A 23,148-nucleotide genomic window follows, 5' to 3' on the forward strand; every position below is an offset into this window, starting at 1 on the left:
TGTACCGACTGGGCGGGAGGGGCTCCTCGCTTAGGTTGAGTGGGGTATACCACTTATCTATCTTCCTTATGGCCTGGTGGAGTGCTGCTGTGTTGTTCTCGAAGTAATCCTTCAGATTAACTATCGCTGTTTTCTGTTGCTCTATCAAGTCCATCAAGTCCCTTCCTCCCTCTTTCCGAGGTATTGTTATTCTCTCCACTGCTGACTTCGGGTGGTGTTGTTGGTCACCATCGACTCTTGGTCATCATTGTCCTTGTCTTTCGCATGATATCTTCTAGCTTGGTGTTAGTCCAAACTATGACCCCGAATGTGTATGTTAGTACTGGAACTGCGTAGGTGTTTATGGCTTTAATTGTGTTCCCTCCGTTCAATTTTGCTTTCAGCAGGCTTCTGAGTCTCTGATGATATTTTTCGGTCGGCACTTTTTGATTTCCTTGTGCTTTAACTGCTCAGCCTGCAGCATCCCTAGATATTTGTAGGTCTCTCCTTCTATCATAGCTTCGATCTCTTTCCCAGTAAGCAGCTGGTAAATTAGGCCAACTAATTTTCCCTGGTGCATTGTGTGGGTCTTGCATTTGTCTAGACCAAATTCCATCCTGATGTCCTTGCTGAATTCTTCGGTGATCCGGAGTAGTTGCTGGACTTTCTTCTTGGTTGCCGCGTTGAGCTTGATGTCATCCATGTACAACAGGTGGATGAAGGTGTAAAGATTCTTTCTTCCTTCTTTGAGGTTATATCCATACTTGCTGCCGTTGAGCATGGTGGATAGCGGTGAGTGCTAGACAGAAAGATAATGGGCTCAGAGCAACTCCCTGAAAGATTCCTCTTGTAATGGGGATTGGCCTGGTTGCGATGTTTTCGACCTTAATGGTGGTACTCCATTTCGCCATTGTTGCTCCTAGGAAGTTTGTCACTATCGGATTGACCTTGTAGATCTTCAAGGTCTCTATTAGCCAGCTGTGAGGTACGGAGTCGAAGGCTTTGCGGTAATCCATGTAGACCGTGTATAAGTTGCGGTGCTTCTTGAAGGCTTGCTCCATAACTGCGGCATCTATGGTTAATTGCTTCTTGCCTCCTTTACTCCACCGCTTGCATCTTTTCTGCTGTTCGGCCATTATGTTCTGACTCTCTAAGTGGTCTGATATCTTTTTAGTTATGCAGCTGGTTAGGACCTTGTACATCATGAAATTCATGAGTTTTGAGTAGTAAATGGATGGCCAGTGCTCAAAACAGAAGGAACTGGAAAGTTGCTGGAGAGGCCTTCATCCTGCAGTGGATTGAAAATGGCTGATGATGATGATGATGACATCATTGGGATGTATGCAATTGGCCTGTATTTCGTCGGGTTTCTTGTATTTTCATCTTTAGGCTTCAGATATGTGACTCCTTCAGTGAGAAACTTCGGGATTGTCTCCGGGTGCCTTATCATACCCACCCCCAGGGACTCACATCTGGTGAGTATGGCCTTGGAACACCCAGGGTCCTGAGCTGGATATCATCATTCTTCTCTTTCTTGGTGATTCCTTTCTACTTCTCTCTTTCAGGGTAATAAGGAAATATTTTTTTTTTGGCTGGTGCAGCATAAGCCTCAGGCTTCCTTGCACCATATGGCTAATAATAATAATAATAATAATAATAATAATAATAATAATAATTAATAATAATAATAATTCGAGTGAACTGCTCTGCTAGGTGCTTGTGTGTGCAGGTGAGTTTCTTGTACCAATAGTTGTGGATGTTATCAATTCCCGAGTTCGCCAGTTGTGGGTGTTCCTGATCGACTGTTTTACTTCTTCTCGAATCTCCCACTCTCTCTCACCACTTGTATGTCCTTCGTTTTCTTCCGTTCTACTTCTATCCAGGGTGTTTTGCTGTTATGTTTTATTTCACTGCTCTAGATATTTCCCCAGAACTCTTCGATCGTTTTCTTCTCGGGTAGTTCATTTCCTGCTTTCTCTTCTTCACCCAGTTTCCTGTAGAAGGCTCTTTGGTCCTCATCGAAAATTCGGTTGTTTGTTTTCCTCTGGGAGCTCTCTTTGTATCGGTGTAATCTCTTGCTGAGTTCGAGGAGGTTCGGCTTCAGTGTGTCTAAGTATTCTCCTATTTTGTGATTTCTGGTTTCATGTTTGCTGTGGGCGCTGTCTTTCTTGAGGATGCTCTTCACCTTTCCAATCAATTTCTTACTTCTATTACCCTGTTGGTACTAGGCCAACTGACCTATCTTGACTCTTAATGCTTCTATCTTCTGCTGAAGTCTTCATTCCCAAGCTGGCAGTTCCTTCTGCTTTCAGTTCTCTGCTGCTGGTTTCTCGTTTCTTTTCTATTAATCCTAGTGGCTGCTATTGCAGCACAGTATACAACTGTGTGGATAGCCTCTAGCGTTGCACCATTGTTGTCAAGGTAATGTGGCATTATTTGCCGATTGAGGTGGTCTGTTACTCTCCACAGGATTTTATTTGTCCTCTGCTTAGGTATCACGTGGGTTCTTGTGCAGTCCATTCCTTCGAATTCTGTTAGGGCCTTCTTCCACTCGTCTTCTATTCTGGATAGCATGACTTCGTCTCTTTCCACTTCAGCTACTCTGGGTTATATTTCTTCTTACTGTTCCTCCTCTGGTTCCATGGTATGCTGTTCCTCCTCTGGTTCCATATTGACCATATTTTTTGTGCTTTGTAGCAGATCGCTGACATCCTGCTTGATTTTTTTTCAAGATGGCAGGGCTATTAGTTTCTTCGTGACGATGATCCTTCTTTGGTCTGCTAATCGCTGTTCGTTGACCTGAATATCCGGGTATCGTTCCAACCACTTGGTATGTAGTCGCGATGTGTACATTGTCATATCGGTTTTAGCCTGGTTATTTCATAGTGTGCTCTCATGATGTATGTATTCATGCGGTGGCGTTTTCTTCCTACTAGAGGAAGAAAACGCCAACTAGAGCAGTGTTTCTCAAAGGGTGTACCGCGTCACATTAGTGTGCCGCAAAATTTTCCAAGTGTGCCGCGAAATTTAGAAATTTCTTCTTCTATGACTACGTAGGTGTGCCGCGAAAATTTTCTTCTTTGGAAAATGTGCCACGAGAGTAAAAAGATTGAGAAACACTGAACTAGAGGAAGAAAACGCCAACCAAATTATTATTATTATTATTAGCCAAATGGTGCAAGGACGCCCGAGGCCCATGCTGCACCAGCCCAAAAAAAAAAAAAAAAAAATAAATAAATAAAATAAATAAAAATAAAAAAAAAAATAATAATAATTTCCGAGTTACCTGAGAGAGAGAGAGAGAGAATCACCAAGAAACAGAAGAATTATGATATCCTGCTCGGGACCCGTGTGCCAAGCCCATATTCAGCAGATGTGAGCCCCGGGGATTGTACAATTTTCTCTCCTAAGTTTGAGTGGGATTTTGAGCTAGCAGAATCCCACTCAGAAAAAAAAAACCGATTTTGCAAATTGAGATGAGATTTTGTGTGTGTGTGTGTGTGTGTGTGTGTGTGTGTGTGTGTGTGTGTGTGTGTGTGTGTGTGTGTGTGTGTGGTGCGATTTTCTTGGTTCTCTCTGTTCGGTTTGGCGTCAATGGGTAGTTAGTATGTGTAAATCTGCTCTGCCTCCCAGTAGACGTTCAAGTGCATAATTGTGGCCCGCCTCCTCGTGGCATGGATAGGTACTGGGAAGCAGCTTTCTCGATGATCGCTGCTTCCTGCAGCAGATGATCAGTATCAGCTAAACACAAAAACAAACAATACACAAACATTGTACAGAGTTATGCATCATCATAGTATTATAGCGGAGTTGAACTAATGTTTAAGAGCAAACCTCCATAAAATACAATACATGTCTTTATCCATGTGCCTCTATGTAACAAGTAATTTTAATTGCACATCAGAATTCACATCCAAATATCTGTTTTTGGATAATATTTATTTTTTCTGTGATTGAGTGCTTTGTATTGAAATGTAATGTGATTGTTAACCGACCATGTCCAATGAATTTTTATGCTTAGTGTACCTCTAGTTAGTAACTAGGAAAACACATATTTTTCTTCAGCGTAACCAGGGGAATTTAGTTGGAGGGAGGGAGGTATTAAAGGAAACTAGTAGCGACAGTTTCATACCACTCTGTGTTTTATACTAGGTTCTGAGGTGATTTTGTCAGCGTTTTTAGCTGCTGTCTTTTGTTTTTTAATTGAAAATTAAAAAACAAAACATATTATCTCTTTTTCTTTCGTGTGCAGTATTTATTTATTACCACGCTGTATTTTTCTTTGATAGGGTGTTGCGTTTGTACTTCTCAACACATAATATATGAATAAGTTGTGAAATATTTTCAATGAGTTTCTGAGCATTTTTCTCTTTCGTTATTTTTTGAGTCTAGTCAGAATCTATTGCTTTGCTGTCACTATACTTATCCCACAGTGTATCGTGACTTATCCTATCGGTTCTATCGTGGAGGAGGGGCTGTTGTGCTTGTCACTTGAGTGGTTATTCATGCTTGTAATTTGAGTGTAAAAGTATCTTTAAAATGATTCTGCAAAAGATGTTTTTATGATATATTTGCATTACTTGAATGCAATATGCATTTTGTTTAGGTAATTTTATTTTTTGAAGTATTATACTTTACGTAATAAATTTTAATACTGTTAGTTGATTTCTTGAGAAAACATTATTGTTATTATTATGATGATGATAAAGAAACGATCTATGCTGTGGATAATTTCTTTATCATCATCAGTGCCCTTCCAGTCAGGTCCAGGCGTAACTCTTAAAATGTATGTGATCTGGGGATAAAATAGCTGAGATGATTTTCCCATTTCCTCTTCACCCACCCCAAATTGGATGGTACATTCCCCTGAGAGCGAAATCAGACGCTCATTGCAAAAAAAAAAAAAAAAAAAAAAAATAATAATAAAAAAAAAAAAAAAATATATATATATATATATATATATATGGGCATTCAATGTAACTCTTTATTAAACATATTGATATTAACCATTTTTATATCCCAACTCGATACTTATTTTTACCTAAATAAATTACACTGCACTGGGACTACCTTGTCCATTAGAAAGTGCTATTATATTAGAAACTTTTCTTCTACTACTGTGGACAACTATAGAAATGCAGTTCCTGCTACATGGTTAGGTATAGTCCCCTGATGAAATACCTGATCATGTATCAATATCTATTTCAGCTGACATCAGATCAAGCATTTTTGAATTACCTATATTAGACCATTTACTAAAAATGATCTCCCCCATATTTGATGACAGCTTTACCATTTTCATTTTATTTTCATTTTTATTTGCATTTTATTAGTATTTTGTTCTACTAATTTTACTTTAACAGTTCCCCCACTTTATATTGGCTTGGCAATTCAGCCCATAATTTACTTAATTCATCACAATGTCATATTAACATTCTTTCACTAATCTACTACTCTTCTTTTTCTACTTTCCTCACCCTTATAGTTACTGGCACCTTGTGTAAATTTCACATCCATTTATGCATACTTAATTTAATTTAATATTGATACAACTTATATATATATATATATATATATATATATATACACACACACACACACACACACACATATATATATATATATATATATATAACAGGAAAAATAATAGTAATAATAAAACTTAAGCCAGCAGTATGGCAAACTTTTTTGTTAATTAGTTTGTTACATATATATATCTCCAAAGTATGTAAATGCATAATCAATAAACTAAATATAATAAATATACCAAATTTAATTTAATAAATAAATAAACCAACACAGATCTGATTAATGCCGTCTTATATGATTAAACGTTACAGCCGTCTGTATATTATTCTATTTAAGATGTTAGTTATAGTGTAATGGTGTAGTTATAATCAAAATTTAGCAGGTTATGGTGTATACGGAGCAACAAACCGGTACGATATAACAGCCCAAGAAACATAAAAACCTATGTAAGCGCCTATGGTAACCTGAAAAAAATATATATGCAATATAACATAAGGAAAAACTTTACATATCAAAATTATATTATAAAATAAAATTATGTTAATTATAGGTATATAGATACATTGAAAGGGACTTTTGCCCGTTAATTATGGTTGATACATTGAGAGGGTTCGCCCTCGAAAAAGTCCCTTTCAATGTATCTATATACCTATAATTAACATAATTTTATTTTATAATATAACTTTGATATGTAAAGTTTTTCCTTATGTTAGTTATATTGCATATATATTTTTTCCAGGTTACCGTAGGCGCTTACATAGGTTTTTATGTTTCTTGGGCTGTTATATCGTACCAGTTTGTTGCTCAGTATACACTATAACCTCTTAAATTTTGGTTATAACTACACCATTAGATCTTACCATTATAACTAACATCTTAAATAATAAAATAAAATTATACACACACACACATATATATAAAATAAGAACAAGGATCGGGTGTAGAAGAAAATCATCAAGAAAGAGAAAAATGATTATTATTATTAGCCATATGGTGCAAGGAAGCCTGAGTCTTATGTACCAGCCAAAAAAAAAAAAAAAAAAAATTCCTGGGTTACCTTGAGAGAGAGAAGTAGAAAGGAATCATCAAGAAAGAGAAGAATGATGATATCCAGCTCAGGACCCTGGGTGTGCCAAGCTCATACTCACCAGATGTGAGCCCCTGGGGTGATTATATCCAACTCAGAATCCCAGTGTATCAATCCCACACCACCAGATATGAGTTGCTATTTCTTATTTGGGTACAGTACCTTGTAATTGTTGTATAAATACTTGGTGTTCCAAATTAAAGCACAGGTAAAAGTAATCAATGTATTGCTCATCAGAGATTTCAGAGAATGTGAAGGTTCACAGGAACCACTGTAGCTAGGGAGCTCTGGACAAGTATTGAACATTTTCTAAACAAGTGTGGTAGAGAGATTATATGGTTTCTGCTGGTATCTCTGTGAACAACTTTCCACCACAAAATTATCATTAGAAACAACATAATTGTAAGTGTATTCCACTACAGGGCTTAAAGAGAAGGGTTCCTAATTTACTACATACTACATTTACTACTTCATTTATTCAAATATTCAAATTTACTTCATTTATTACAAAAATGTCAATATATGGACGAAAAACCTGGTTCAGTGGACAAAGCCTCCATTAAATTCATTAAGTTGAGGTTTACTCTGTGTTCTGAGTATAAGAGTAACAAGTTCTTAAAGGGAATGAATTTTCTCTTCATAGAAATTTATTAACCCTCTTTTCCCCATTGCTTCTGACTGTAAATTAATAAAATATTACACTTCACTGAGGTGATTGCCATTACATCTGAGAAATTAATTAATATTGAAGATATTTGTTTTCAAAAGAATGAATCTTATCAATATTAAAAAAAAAAAAAGAAAAAAAAAAGAATATTCATACAAATGTGGTATTTTAGAGTATTCACACAAACATAATGTTTTAGAAGCAGGACTTATTTGGCTAACCAGCCCAATAAGTATACGAAATTCTGGGACAGAGAAGATGTTGCAGTAATTTTAATTTGAAAGCCCAAGTAATGAGCCCAAATAAACTAATAATTTATTGCAATAATAGTATTAGTGGTGGAAAAATGATGCAAGAAAGCAAACTAATATGACACACTCAAAAATTTTATTCAGATTTCAGGAATTTTTTTTTTATTCTTCCCTAAATTTAATTTATTCAAATTTAAGGATTTTTTTTTATCCTTCCTTAAATTTATTCAAACCACCCACTTCAACACCACCAGATAGAAGTTTCTTCCCATCAGTCAATTACTCTCTCAGGTTAAAGCAAATTTTCATATATATATATATATCCTGTAACCATGCTTTTATATAACTTTATGTACCTTTCTGCATTGTTCTAGAAAGAATAAGGATGTCAGGCCCCCATTTAGTTTACTTAATCCATTTAAAGCTTTAAAAACTTCAATCAAATCTCCTTGCTTAGTTTCCAAATTATGCAGTTTACAGACTTTGCCTTTTTTGACAAGAGAACTAGCAATTTTCTATAATTTTTTTTGCAAAACTTATAGAAAAAATAATTACTGAAATTATTTTTGAAAGTGAATTTCTTATTTATAGATTTATGATTCCTGTGATTGCTATTTACCACAATGTATTCTGAATGGGTATCCATACCTGCCACATCCCAGGCCGAAGATAAGCGATGGAGTGTCCTTCATAAACTACCAGGTGCAGCAGGTCGTGATGTTGTTCTTGCTGTTGTTAGACCATTAGCATCTAATCTTGGTATAAGTACTGCTAGTTGTGAGCCGAGTAATTTGCACAAAGACAAAGAGGTGCAGTGGTGTATGGAAGTGAGTTGCATAATATTAAGGTTCTTGATTACTTTTTTTTTGTTGTGGTTTAAAAATTATTATACTTTCATAAGAACTGTTATAGATAGAGATACAAAGTGCACATAGGGAGGATGTATAATTTGAAATATCAAATGAAAATTGATTATTCATATATTTTGGTTCACTTCTGATTGAGTGCTTTGTCAGACTTCTGAGGAAGCTGTTGATAATTTATCCACAATGTTCTTTGTAATTATTGGCTGAGTATTTGATATATTATTATAGAGGAATAATATATCAAATATATTTCTACAAAGTGTGCCACCCTATTTTCATTGGCTGTCCTATATTACACCTACAGTTTCCAAAGTTGATCAGCTAACTACCCCCTTCCCTCATATTGCAAAATAAATTATGGGAGAGATATACTGTTGTTATCTGCCTAATATTAAGTCTCATTCTGGTTAGTTTTTCTGTGCTTGTAATTATTTTATTCTATTTTTAATTTGGTAATTTAAACATTACCTTTAACCAGGGCTAGCACTAGGTATTTTTGCACCTAGTGCTAGCCCTGGTTACTAAGCAACATATATGTGCTCCTGAAGGAATTCAGTATAATTTAAAATATAAAAACATTATAAATAATGAAACACAGCATGTAGATACCATTAAGATTTATTTAAAATATATCATTAATAATGTTACATTTACATTGGCTGTATGATTGTTTGATTTACTACAAGCCTCTAATCTAATTCATAGAGTGCTGGATTAAGATTTTGTAGGCCTCTGGGCTACAGGTACTGTGAGGGTCCCCAGTAATATTTTCAAAAGTAAAAAGAAAAAAAAAAAAAAAAAAAGTTAAAATAAAAATTAAATTTATTTTTACAAGGCTAACAACAATTAAAATTCAAACATTTGCTTTGCATAATTTCTTGGAAACAAATTTCTCCAAAACACAAGTAAATTGTAAGTTCTTGAGAACATCGTTTTCAATTGCCATGAGAGCAAGTCTGTTTAGTCGTTCTTGTGGCCATTGTCGATCTGAGTACATTCTTTAGATGTTTCATCTTGGAGAAACTCCTCTCTCCAGTTGCATTAGTTATCATTAAACACAAGTAAATCCATAGTGCTATTTCAACATTAGGGAATGAAGAAGTAAATCCATTGTTTACTACAAGGGTGTAGATATCAGAAGCTTGTAGTGTTTCATGCTTGTGCCTGAATTCATCAAATTGCCCAACAAAGTTCCTGAAGTGAAGAATTTCTGGCACAAATCCAGGCTTGATGTCACCTGAGTAAGTATTCTGAAACTTTGCTGCTGCTGCTTTTGAAATGTCTTCATCATTAATTGTTGAAAATATGACCAGGAAACCAAATAATGAATGAACATTTTTATATGCTTCAGTGCAATGAGAAAGAGCCGAGTATAACTTGTCTGTGATGGGTAGATATGTTTCCACCTTAAATTTCTGTCTTCCTCACAAAGCGACATCATCAGCATTACCATCATTGATTCTTTTTCTTTTCCAATGCTCTCGTTTTCGTTTGTCACAGTATTCTGTATTTTCTGTTTTTTTTTTGCTTTATTTTCAAATGCTTCAAACTGATTCTGCTGCAACATCAAAAAATCCAGTAGAGATTTAAGAAATTTAATAGCTAGTTGAAGCTCCAGTGTTTCAACTTGAAGTGATTTGCTGACTTGATTGAATTTCTCTAGTATGACAGCCCAGATGTCTGCCAAGAGAACTGTTTCCAACTTTGATAGCTGCTTGAATATAATGTTTGCTTTATAACGTGTGTCACCCTTCTGATTTACATCTTCTGAGATTAACTTGAAAGCGTCTTGAAAACAGCTGTAGCCTTTAGACAAGGCTTTTGTGGCATCGGCCCTTGCAGACCATCTAGTATCTGAATCTGATGCTCTTTTAACTACCAATGTAGATTCACTTCCACTTTCAGCTTTAAGGCATTGAAGCTTTACTGACCAACATTGAGTTGAATCAGAAAAGAAATTGTAAAGTTTTTGTATAAGACCAAAGAATGAAACTGCTCCAATGTAGCTTTCCACAGCACATACATCTACCAAATGAAGGGAGCATGCAGCACATGGAATATAATGTGCAAGATGATTGATATTCATATGTGCTTGAAGCCCTTTGTAGCAGCCTGACATGTTTGATGTGTCAGGCTGCTCAATTCCAATTTGTTCAAAGAATTTCAAGACAGTGTTGGCAAGAGCTTCTCCAGTGTGACTTGAAATGGGAATGAAAGTTGTTGTTATTTGGTTTTTAGAGCATCAGCAACTAAGGCCATCGTGCTCTGGGGATATGCGGTGGTCATTCTCTGACCTTTCTGTATCCTCCGTATTTGGTGGTCACGGGCTTAAACCCTGGTTTAATCAAGAACCGTGTGCTACGCACTGCTGCTCCTGCCCACCTGGCTATGGAGGCGTCATGGAATGAAAGTGAGAAAACATTCAACAACCTTATTATCTGATATTCACATAGCAAAGAGCTACAGTCAGCTGATCAGTGTCAGAATTTTCTGGTGTTGAAGCAACACTTAGAGAAAAATATTTGGCTTCCTTGATTTCTTCTATAATGGTTTTCAGTACTTTTATTTCCCATAGTCTCTATGACTTCCTCACATATTGTTGAAGATAGATATGAAGCTTTTCCTCATCCTTGATTACCATATTTTGCTATATGAGAACTAAGAAACAGATCATACTCAGCAAGTAATTCAAGTATCCCAAGGTAGTTGCCATTCTGTTGAGAATTAAGTACTTCTGTATCACCACGGAATGCTAATCCATGAGATGAAAGAAACTTTATAATTGAAACTACTCTTTTCAGTACTTTTGCCCAGTATTCTTTTCCCTTTGTGAATTGGATTTCCAATATTGAATCAATTTGTCCATGTGCTTTTCTTCCAGAAATTCATGTCATCATAGAGGTCTCATGTTCTGTAATCCACGTAGAGGCATGTTTCCAGTCTGAAAATCCACCATCGGAAAACTGGGTTTTTGATCATCCATGTATACTATCAAAGAGAACACAAGCAAAGCAATCCTTTCCTTTTAATTTTATCACCAGTTATATGTTTTCGGAATATCAATGAACGTGAAAATTTTCTTTTCTGATAAGGGTATTGTCTTTCAGATAAAGAAAAGCCATCATCATGGTGCTGGCATTCCACGGGATCTTGTTTACACCAAAAGTCACGTACCTCCTTTGTTATAATTGAGTTTGTCCACAAACCAATGTCATCTTGATACTCAGATCCCAGGTCATCTTTCTTCTGGTGGACAAGCTCAGCATCAATTCCTGTAGCATTGGCATCATCAGAGACAAATTGAACTTCTATTGCCTCAGTCATTTGCCATCATTGGATACATTTGTTGTTTGCTATTCTGTTGCTGCTGCTGCTGTGCGTTTGAACCCAAGATCCAATACGTTTGGAGATTGACTGAGCAGTTCTTCATGCTTCCGCAACTTCTCTTGTTGTCTCTTTTCTTTTGCTTGCTCCACTCTCAAACCTCTTCTTCTCCGACATGATTAATCTGAAAGGGTGAAACAATTGGTAAATATTGATTTAACTGAATTATATTTATTCAACTTTCTGGCTGACATGACTCAGCAGAACCGGCCAGGGGCACAAACAAGAATACAGTTTGCCGAAGCATACCATATGCTTACACTTTACTTTGATTCAGCATTCACAAATGAAATAACTTTTCACTTAATCTCTGGAAGCCTTCCAGCTTGTGGAAACCCCTGGGCTGTAGCCCCTAAAGCCTATGCCTTAATCCGGCACTGAATGCATACCATATGTATTTGTGAGAACCTGAACAACGAGAGATGTGACAGTGACACAAGCTACCTGTTCAATTCAGAACTGAACCAATGTGCTGATGCCACCTGGCTTCAGAAACAATCAACACGTCACTACGGGGTGCAAGATGATCACCCAGACTAAGTACACCCATAGGCATGATCAGGTAGCCAGGATAATACATCAGAAGCTAGCAAGGAAATGCCAGTTGATCAAACAAAGTGTACCATATTATAAGAATTACTTAACAAGTACAGGTCACTGTTGAACAAAAGCCAAGAATTAGGGTTGAATTTGAAAGTGTCTGCAATTCTGCCCAGACACGATAGAAGGGAGTATATGATGAGAACCTTGTCGATCAATTCGGCCCTGGAAAGAATGTGCAAGGCTCAAGGGGTAGAATTTTTTTCAGCCTGGACTGTACTTGTTAACAGGAGAGACTGCTTCTATAGGGATGGAATACACTTAAATAGAAAGGGTGCAAGAATATTTGCTGATGCTATCGAGGCAGTGTTAGGTGGGTCGGAAAACTGATAGCTTGAGGGGATACAAGGACTAATAGTTTAACAGTAGCCATAGGCAGAGGTGAAGGTGATTCTTGCACAACTTCTGTTAGAATAAGTAGCGACCTGGAGCGTGGGGTGTTGCGGGTTTCAGGGACGGATGGCAGTCATCGTGAAATAGGTGGGTATATGGGATGTGTTAGGGTAACTAAGAATAGGAGTAGGAGCATGTATACCAATGCTAGAAGTATAGTAAATAAATTTGATGAATTTGAAGTGTTGGTTAAGACATCAAAGGCGGATATTGTTGGGATAGCAGAGACATGATGTTACACAGATATAAGGAATGCTGAACTGGAATTTGGAAAGTACAATGTGTACAGAAAGGATAGACAGGATAGAAAGGGAGGAGGTGTTATGCTGTTAATTAAGAAAAACATAAAATCAAAAGAAGTGCATCCAGTTGATATAGATGAACAGTGCACTGTTGAGTCAGTTTGGTGTGATATGAGCACTGCGAAAGCAAAAATAAGAGTAGGAGTGTGTTATAGGCCTAATGACTCGAATGAGTACAATGAACAGTTGTACAGAGAAATAAAGGCGCACTATAGCCTCAGCAGCTTATACGCCATTAAACCTCCATAACACACACACACACACACACACACACAGAGAGAAATAGAGTGGGCTAGTAAATCAGAATGTCTTATAATGGGGGATTTTAACTTCCCAGATATTGACTGGAACTTGTGGGTTGGTCACTCACACACTAGTCAGACTTTTGTGGATTTATTGGATGATTGTTTTCTGCAGCAGCATGTTCGAGAGACAACCAGAGAAAGTAATACTCTTGATCTGGTTATCAGCAGTGATCATTCGTGTATTAAGAATTTGCAGATAAAGGAACCACTAGGTGGCAGTGATCACAGTGTACTGTTGTGGGATTTACTTAAAGATTTAATTACCATCAGGGGTAAAGGAAAAGGTTTTTGCTTCCGTAAAGGTGAGTATAGTGCTCTATAATTTTTAAATTCTTACAGTGGGATCAACTGACGATGTTACCAACAGTAAATTTGAAGTGGGAAGCGTTCAAGGAATTAATCGTGGAAGCTACTAAAAGTTTCATACCTATTAAGAAATATTGTTCAAGGTTTAGGCCTAAATGGTTATCTAATGAACTAATGAGACTCGTAATAGAGAAGAAAAATGCATGGGATGCATATAAATTATCAAGCGACTCAGAAGCCTATTGCAGATATAAGCTAGTCTGTAATCAGGTGACAAAGGAGGTTAGGCAGGCAAAGGCAGATTACGAGAAATCCTTGGCAAAAGATGCTAAGAAAAACAGCAAGGATTTCTTTACTTATATAAACTCTAAAAGTAAGGGGATGAATTTGATTGGTCCACTTGACATCGATGGTTCGACTGTTGATGATCCTGCTCAGATAGCAAACAAACTGAATGAATATTTTGCATCTACATTCACACATGAGGAATTATTAAGGTTTGAAAATGGCAGAAGGTTATCAAATTGTAGCAGGATACTTAATGATTTTGAATAACTGAAAGCAAAGTGGAGGAGAAATTGTTGAAGTTAAACATAAGAAAGGCACCTGGGGTGGATGGGATCTATCCAGTTATATTAAAGGAGGTGGCAAAGCAACTAAGCAAACCTTAGCCATAATTATGAGAGCATCCTTGGACTCAGGGGAGGTTCCCACAGACTGGAGATGTGCAAATATATCCCCGATTCACAAATGAGGGGGAATGAAGGATGACACGAGTAATTACAGACCAGTTAGTTTAACTTCTGTTCCGGGTAAAATAATGCATTGCAGGATCATCTGGACAAGACTGCAGCAATAATTCAGACACAGCATGGGTTTGTTAAGGGAAAGTCTTGTCTGACAAATCTGATAGGATATTATGACGTGGTTACAAAGGAACTGGATGCAAAAAATAATTCTGATATCATATATTTGGATTTCAGGAGAGCTTTTGACACTGTTGCGCATGGAATAACGCCTATTGTACAAATTGGAGCAGAATGGTATTAAGGGTAAGTTGCTAGAATGGATAAAAGGATCGTTAAGTGGGATAAGACAGATGGTGGTAATCAATGGGTGCTGCTCTTCATGGACTAATGTTATTAGTGGAGTCCCACAGGGTTCGGTGTTGGGTCCACTGTTGTTTTGTATATTTATCAATGATATTGATGAAGGTATATCAGGCTTAATGTCGAAGTTTGCAGATGATACAAAGGTTGGCAGGGTTGTTAATGATAGTAATGGCAGTGTGCTACTGCAACAGGATCTAGATAATTTGGGCAGATGGGCTAAGAAGTGGCAACTGAAGTTTAACCTTGACAAATGCAAAGTACTGCATATGGGCAGAAGTAACCCCAGAGAAACGTACCAACTGTGTGGCACTACACTTAAGGTGGTAGAAAATGAAAAAGACCTGGGAGTAATTGTGCAGTCAGATATGAAGTTTTCTGAGCAATGCAGACAGGCTGCCAGGGCAGGTCATGGGGTTTTGTCAATGATATATAGGAATTTTGCTAGCAGGAAAAAGGAGGTGATTATCCCTCTGTATAAGGCAATGGTCAGGCCACGCCTTGAGTACTGCGTACAGGTCTGGAGGCCTCATTTTAGGTTTACTTGACCGTGTACAGAGAAGGGCAACAAGATTGGTGAGGGGGGAATGAAGGGATCCTCTTACCAAGAGAGGTTTAAAAGTTCTGTAAATTGCAGTGGCTGGAGACTAGGCACCTGCGCGGTGATCTGATTGAGGTATATAAGTCCTTGAATGGGTTGAGCATGCTGAATTCTGATGGGATCCTTCCACTTGTTCAGATTACGAACCTAAGGGGGCATAAATTCAAATTAAGAAAAGACAGATGTAGAATAGATGTGTGGAAATTTGCCTTTAGCCAGCGGGTGGTTAATTGCTGGAACAAACTTCCATCTGTCGTTGTGGAAGTTGATAGGTTGAATAAATTTAAGGAGGAACTGGACAGGCATTTGGAGGCAATGGTGTGATTTTTTTTTTTTTTTTTTTTTTTGGCTGATGCTGCATAAGCTCATACACTTGCTTTCTTGCATCACATGCCACTACTACTACTAAGTATGAACCCTAGGCAGTACTAGAAACTCCAACCTACAAGCCGTACTGGGACCGTGGTATAAGAATGGATAAGAGAATTTGGACATAATCCTTGTGGACAAGAAGGAAAAGGCTACGAATCTGATTGACATAGCAGTGCCCAACACATGCAACTTCCAGAAAACCCATGAAGAAAAAATCAGGAAGTACACGAACCTAAGACAGAAAATAAAAGAGATGTGGCATATGTAACAAATAGCAACCATCCTGATCATTGTGTCAACCACCAGTATGGTGCCAAAGACCCTGCTTAACAGCCTTGCAGCAATAGGTGTTCTCCCAGAGATTGTAGGTGTTATAGGTAGAATTGTAGGTGTTCTCCCAGAGAACATCTACAAGGAACTCCAGAAAGTCGTGAAACACTTATATGAAGTTTTTCAATATGTATATTGTAATTTTATTTCTTGCTTCAAGTAACTTCCACTGTCGTAACCTAAAACCAAGAGGTCTGCTTAAATTACAAACTAAGTCATTCAATTTGTCTTGCTTAATTAAGTGTGGTGCATTATAATTTTCCAGATGGTAATCCAAATCTGTTGAAGTGGACAGTCCAGCAAAGTCTGCAATGCAAGGATTCTTGCTATATTCATTGTTGCTTCTTTTGTCCCATGATTTTTGGGATCTGGCATAAATGAGCAAGTCTTTATGTGAACAGGCCTTGCAGATGATATGTTAGGATATTTGATACTGTGCTTGCATTTCTTCTGGATAGCTGTGATATTTTTTTCATGCAGAAATAGTAATCATATGGTTGCACAGTTCTTACAACAGCACAGAAACAGCAAAAGGCATACTTTTAATTTTCCCAGTTATCCACATCCTCAGATTTGTGGTACATGTAATATAGTGCCTTTTGTGAAGCCCATCTTTTGTCCTGATCAGCAATATTGCAACCAAAGTACCAAGAAAAGTGTTTTTTTATAATGGCACCTAGCCATTATAAAATATTCCATATTTTCTGTTATTTGTATTGTGAACATATCAAATAACCTTATGATGATGCTAGACATAATTTTGTTATGCAGTTCAGAATAAGAGAGAGTGTTTTATTTGCAAAGAAGTTAGTTCCATCTTTATTTGTTAGAATGGCTTGCTATCACACTTTTATCACATATTCACTGAACGTGTGATAAAAGTGTGACTACTTTGCAAGATGACAGACTCAAGAAAAAAAAAAAAAAAAAGATGCAGATTCTTAGAGAGATTTGTTCAAACCATTTAAAGGATACATTGAATGGACACTTTCATTGAGTTATAAGATATAAAAGAAATCACTTGAAATAAGATTTTGTAACTGCTTTATGTATATTGCAAACTCAAAAAAAAAAAAAAAAAAAAAAAAAGTAAAATTATTTGACAAATTTTTTTTTTTTTTTTTAAATTTCAGGTAATCTGTTTTGGCCTTGGTCTTCCTTTGTCTGAACATGAAGCTATTCGAGATTGTGTCAATGTGTACTGTGAATGGTTAATGGCTCTGACTAAACCTAAACTTTGTGTTCCCAAGCCAGTGTCAGAAAATCCTAATGTATATGCCCGAAAAATGTTGCAACATTTATACAACTTGTTTCTTCCTCGAAGTGATATTAGTAAGTAAAGATTGTTTTGAAATTCTGTCTATAATTTTATATTTAACCTTGGTTAATCCACAAGCAGGTATATTTGATCTTGGTAACATTCCATAGATGTATATTTTTTGTTTTCAGATGAAGTTGAGCACTCATCCTTAGTACTTTCAGAAACACTATGAATGCATTGTGCTTTGCTTTTCTTTTTCTTCTTGTTGTTTTTTTTTGTGGTGACTGCAAACATGAAAGGTATTGGAACCTACAGTATCCTAGTACCTTGTGTGAATTGAAGAATGAGAAGACGGAAGATTATTGTTGATGTTAATGAATTTCCATTCATTGTAATTTTCTGGAAATATACAGAAATGAAGGCTGTTTCAAAAAAAAAAAAAAAAAAAAAAAACAGAAATAGAATAGATAAGTGACGAATAGAAAAAGATAGTTTGGTGGGTTTGGAGTTTAACAGAGAATGGATGTTGACTAGTTGCTCCATTGAAATGTCAAATCACTTTTATTATGCAGACCAGTATTTCTCTTCCAAATCATGCAAAATATACCCCTTAATACTTACAGTAGTTTCTTTAAGTATTGTAATGAATAGCAGAATTAATTTAAAAAAAATAGTTTATTTATATTACAACGTGCTTTGATCCATGTAGTTTAATCTGTGGAGAAGTTAAAAGTAAAGAGTGATAATTAAATATTTAATTTAATTTGTTATATCATTTATGGAAAAAAAATTTCACATTTCACATTAGTTCAGGATAGATAAGGCGCCTCTGTAGCCAGGTGGGAAGGAGCACCAGTGCGTAGCACATGCTCCTTGATTAGACCGGGGTTCGAGCCCGTCACCACCAAATACGGAGGATGCGGAAAGGTCAGAAAATGACCACCGCATATCCCGGAGCAATATGGCCTTAGTTGCTAATGCTCCTAAAAACCAAATAACAAACAATAACAATCAGGATAGATAAAACTCAAAAAAAAAAAAAAAAAAAAAATGAACATACTCAGAGCCTTATCAGCAACAACCTGAGGAGCAGATAGTTACAATTTGCTTCACTTATATAGATCCATAATCAAATCACACCTGAACTATGGTATGCCTGTTTTCAATTCTGTTAGGAAGAGTGCATTATCTCGCCTCAACCCTATTCAATGTTCAAGTCTTAGGATAGCAAAAGGTGCTTTCAGAAATCTCCAGTGCAAAGCTTGTATGTTGAAACTATGATACTCCTCTAAATATCAGGAGAAAGATATTATTACTGAACTATGCAACCAAGATCCAAAGCCAGGCGCTCCATCCTATTGATCAGTATTTAATGATCCACAGTTTACGACCTTTTATAGAAACAAATCATGGGCAATTTGGCCTGCTGGTATTAGGATAAAGGAACTAGCAGAAAATTGGAATACACACTTCAGTCAAGTTCTCCAAGATACTATAGATCCCAATTCTTCATGGTCTGTCATCATGCCATCTTGTGACAGTTATTTCCACCATTGGGGAAAACAGTCTAACAGATAGTAACGTCCAACAGATACACATTGTTCATACACAATGTTATCCCAACTTTGCTAAAATATATACTGATGGATCAAAGTCAGAGAGTGGAGGCCCTGAGTGCCAAGCGATAGTGACAAGTGATTTTCTTCCTGTGAATATATAGTGCTCTCCCAAGGTGTTATAGTTTTGTTTCTTTTCTAGCGTCACCTGTTCTTCTGTTTACTTCAAGTGGTCCTGTACTTTAAAGGTCAAAAGTAAGAACCAAGAAAGGAAATCCACCTTCTTTTTTTATTCTGTATATTCATTACTAACCCTCTTACTTACTTCAACAACCGCTTGGTCACTGGTAGCATCACTCCTGCCTCCACGTGGCAGGGCTGGTAACCTGGGGGATAAGACAACCCCCAGGGCTAAAAGGACCAGATATGGAAACAAGTGATTTTCCATGTTTAGAGCCGAAGAGCTCTCAACCAAATGACACTGACCATGACTTCTCTCTCTCTCGAAGAGAATGAAGAAAGACATTGGCAGACAGGAATTACCAGCATTCCTGATAATACATTCTCTGTCAACACAACCTGTGGGCAAGCTCTCCCCATTTATCATTCAGAGATGCCTTGAACATGCCACAGGTTCACCAAAAATGGTGAAACATCTCCAATCTGGAGATTTATTAATAGAGACCACCAATTCTCAACACTCTGAACTATTATTAAGTCTGACATCCTTGAGTGGAATCCCAGTTCAAATCACACCACATACCACTCTCAATTCTTCAAAGGAAGTGATCACTGAATGGAATCTATTGAATGTTCCTGAAGATGAAATAGTCCAGGAACTTAAAGAACAAAAAGTCACTCAGGCAAAGAGGATCATGATCCGAAAAGATGGCAGTTTAGTTGCTACCCGGAGTATAATTTTAACTTCCAGTTCTCCAAACTTACCAGCTTCAGTCAAGGCAGGATATTTAAATATCGCATTCAGCCATATATTCCGAACCCCCTAAGATGTTTTAAATGCCAGAAATTCGGCCATTCCCAGACAGCATACCATGGAGACGCAACATGTGCAAACTGTGGGTGTAAAACTCATACATAAACAGAATGTAAGGCACCAACCCCACAGTGTCCAAATTGCAAGGGCAACCATCCGGCATACTCCAAAGACTGCGACCTCTGGACATTGGGGGAAAAAATACAAAAACATAAAGTTGAAAATAAAGTTTCCTACCAAGAGGCAAGAAAACAAGTAAGATTAAGTAATCCAAAATGCACTTATGTCTCTGCTACTTATAGTCACCAATCAGTAGCATGTCAGACAGAAGTGTCCATCTTTCCAGACACATCGATCTCAGACTGGGCTTGATCAGTCCTCTTGGTCCAACATCCATCAAAAGCAGTTGATCAATGCAGTAATACACCACTGACAGTTCCATCCCAGAGACTTCCCCATTGTCAAGCAGTGCAAAATTTGCAAAAATTAGATCCAGTTGAGGTGAAGCAATCTCACCCTTCAAGCTTGGATACAGATGATACCACCAACTCAGAAGATCTGCTTGAAATACATGCAGATGATGATATGGAAGAAGGCAATGACTCAAGATGCCCAAATTTTTCAAGAAAAGAAAAATCAAAACCCGATAGATATAAACAAGTCACTCACAAAAAGAAAACAGACTCGTCTTCCGCTCACAAAACCAAATAATGGAACAAATCATACAATGGAATTGCAGAGGTTTTCGCAGCAATATTGATGATATTAATGAACTAATTCGTTACAATCCTGCTGCCATACGCTTGCAAGAAACAAATCTAACAAAAAAAATATCCGTTTCAGTCAAAAACTATACTATCCTCAGAAAAGATTGATCTGAAACTAACAGCCTCCCATGGAGGAGTAGCTATACTAGTGGAATCATGAGTCCCCTCCAGGCACATTCCATTGCAAACTTATAGAAGCTGTTGCTGTCGATTACTATACGGGTAGCAACACCATTAGAAGCTGTTGCTACCCGTATAGTAATCGACAGTGCTTTTTTTGTGACGGTACGTAATGGTACAACTTACCGGCACCTTTATTAACAGTGACGTGTGACATTTGGATGCAGTGCTTCGAAATTTATAATATTCTGTAAATTTTTTCACATGTTTACCTACTATTCAAATAAGCTTAAAATGATTTAACTAAATTTGCATTTTTTGCAGTCTATTGTTAAGATATTTTCTATATAAAACAATAACCATTTTTATAATTCTAAATTACTCAGTCGGACCTCTGTTTAATTATTTTGAATTCCCCTTGGAAGTTACATTTAAAATAGTTTCGGTTGAGGGAAAAAATTTTCATATAGCAAACGGATTAGGAGAGAATTAACTCGGTACGCCCTGTTCGCATTTCTGGCCTTCAGGCAATTAGTGCTGTTGCGCGAATTAAGAGAGCTAAAGTGATTAGTATTGTATAACTTAGCGGTACCTGGTAAAACCTATCCGACCACCTGTCCCACATACGGAGAAGTCGTACTGGTCAAGAGTGAGCAGATCAAGGAGTTATTCCCAATGGGCTCTGGCCCACCTTCTACTGTAGTGGTGTCCAACCTTTTCCAGTACCGGGGCCATATTCAAAAAAATTCAAAGTTTCTTTAGTGTGTTACATTTTCGATATCTTATTGCATGTAAAAGTAAAATTGAAAATATTCAAAAATTTTATTAAGTACAATACACAATTACATTTACTTTACTAAACAAAACATTTAATGAGAAAAATTTTTTGATAATAAAATTTAAAATGCTGTTTTAGTTCACTTTCCTCGTGGGTCGTAGGTTAGACACCTCTGTGAATCAACTGTAAGCACCCCGTTCGAGAATTAGAAAAGCGATTTTTTTTTTTACCCCATAAATAATCATCTGTTATTTCGCGGAAGTGCGTTATCCACATTTTTCCGAAAATTTTCCCTATCTCTGTTTACACTTTACTTTACCTGAATATCCAAATGATACCGATATTTTGGACAGTTTCAAAAAAAAAAAAAAAAAAAAGAAAAGAAAAGAAAATAATAAAAATTTAAGAACTAGTGACAATACCAATGACGAGAGAAGGAAAACAAGGACAACAAAGGTATTACACCTTCTAAACATGAATTGTTGGCATTTGGTGAAAATGAAGTTAGAAAATTGTCAATTAGAGTTAAATGCAATTCGTGGATACCTAATTGATAAGAAGGTTTCCAAAGAACTGAAGAATTTGATGAACACTCTGAGTATGATATAAATTTCACCGAGTGAATGTGAACGAGGATTTTCAGAAATAAATCTGATCGCCAACCAGCACTTCGTTGATGACAAAAACAGTTTCTTCACTACTCTTTCTTAAAATTGTGGGCCGTCCGCTGACCTGCTGCGATCCATCAAAATATGTCAATTCCTGGCTGCTTCGGAAACGTCATTCAGCAATCGATACAAAGAGCAGGAAAAGAAGTTAGCATAGGGTGTTGGATGAGAACTTAATAAAAATTTGGAATATTCTACAAAAACTTTATTATGAAATTATTTTTACTTATTTTACTCACATTTTACTTATTTTTTTATATACTTGAATAATAAATTTATGATTAATAAACTGTGTTAATATACTTAATTTCTTGTTCTTATTCTAAAAAAAAAAAAATCATATCCTTTTAATTTTCAATTTTTCCCGATAGCAAAGAATGAGTACTGGCACCTATTTTTTTACAAAAAAAAAGCACTGGTAATTGATATCACATTGACATTGGCCTCAATTTATCTTCTGCCAAACCAATCATATACAATTCAGCAACTGCTAAATCTAATTTCTTGATTACTACTTCCTATTTATTTACTAGGAGATTTTAATGGGAATCTCTGGTGTCAGACGGACGTGGTGAACTTATTGAAATGTTACTTGACCAAGAGAATTTGACACTATTGAATACTGGCTTACCGACATATATCCATTTTCCTACTGGGTCAACCAGTGCAATAGATCTCTCAATTTGCTCTCCAATCCTCTTCCCAACTATAGAGTGGGCAGTACATGACAATCCTCTAAATAGTGACCACTATCCACTGAACTGTAGTATTCAAACTACCCATTCCAAACAAACTGAAACAAAGACAAAATGGAAACTTTCCAAAGCAAACTGGACAAAATTTACCAGTCATGTATCTTTTGATGATGGCATCATAGAGTCTTCTGATATTGGCACTGTCACCGATCATATCACAATGTAGAT

At 36.7% G+C, this 23,148-nt stretch overlaps 1 protein-coding gene across 1 annotated transcript in view; it reads left to right on the top strand.

Annotated features, from left to right (window-relative positions):
* The first annotated feature begins 4,445 nt into the window (after nt 1–4,445).
* The window catches only part of LOC150088630 (ral GTPase-activating protein subunit beta), a 522,786-nt gene continuing 504,083 nt past the window's right edge, over nt 4,446–23,148 (top strand). Inside the window, exons 1-3 of the mRNA XM_090369596.1 lie at nt 4,446–4,585; nt 8,105–8,340; nt 17,215–17,413. Of these exons, the coding sequence (XP_090225722.1) occupies nt 8,137–8,340; nt 17,215–17,413 (403 nt within the window). The 5' untranslated portion in view covers nt 4,446–4,585; nt 8,105–8,136. The remainder of the gene's footprint in view (nt 4,586–8,104; nt 8,341–17,214; nt 17,414–23,148) is intronic.

The sequence above is a fragment of the Mastigoproctus giganteus genome, chromosome 3 (genome assembly GCF_048544385.1).
Source record: "Mastigoproctus giganteus isolate SK-2022 chromosome 3, ASM4854438v1, whole genome shotgun sequence".
Classification (NCBI taxonomy): Eukaryota; Metazoa; Arthropoda; class Arachnida; order Uropygi; family Thelyphonidae; genus Mastigoproctus; species Mastigoproctus giganteus.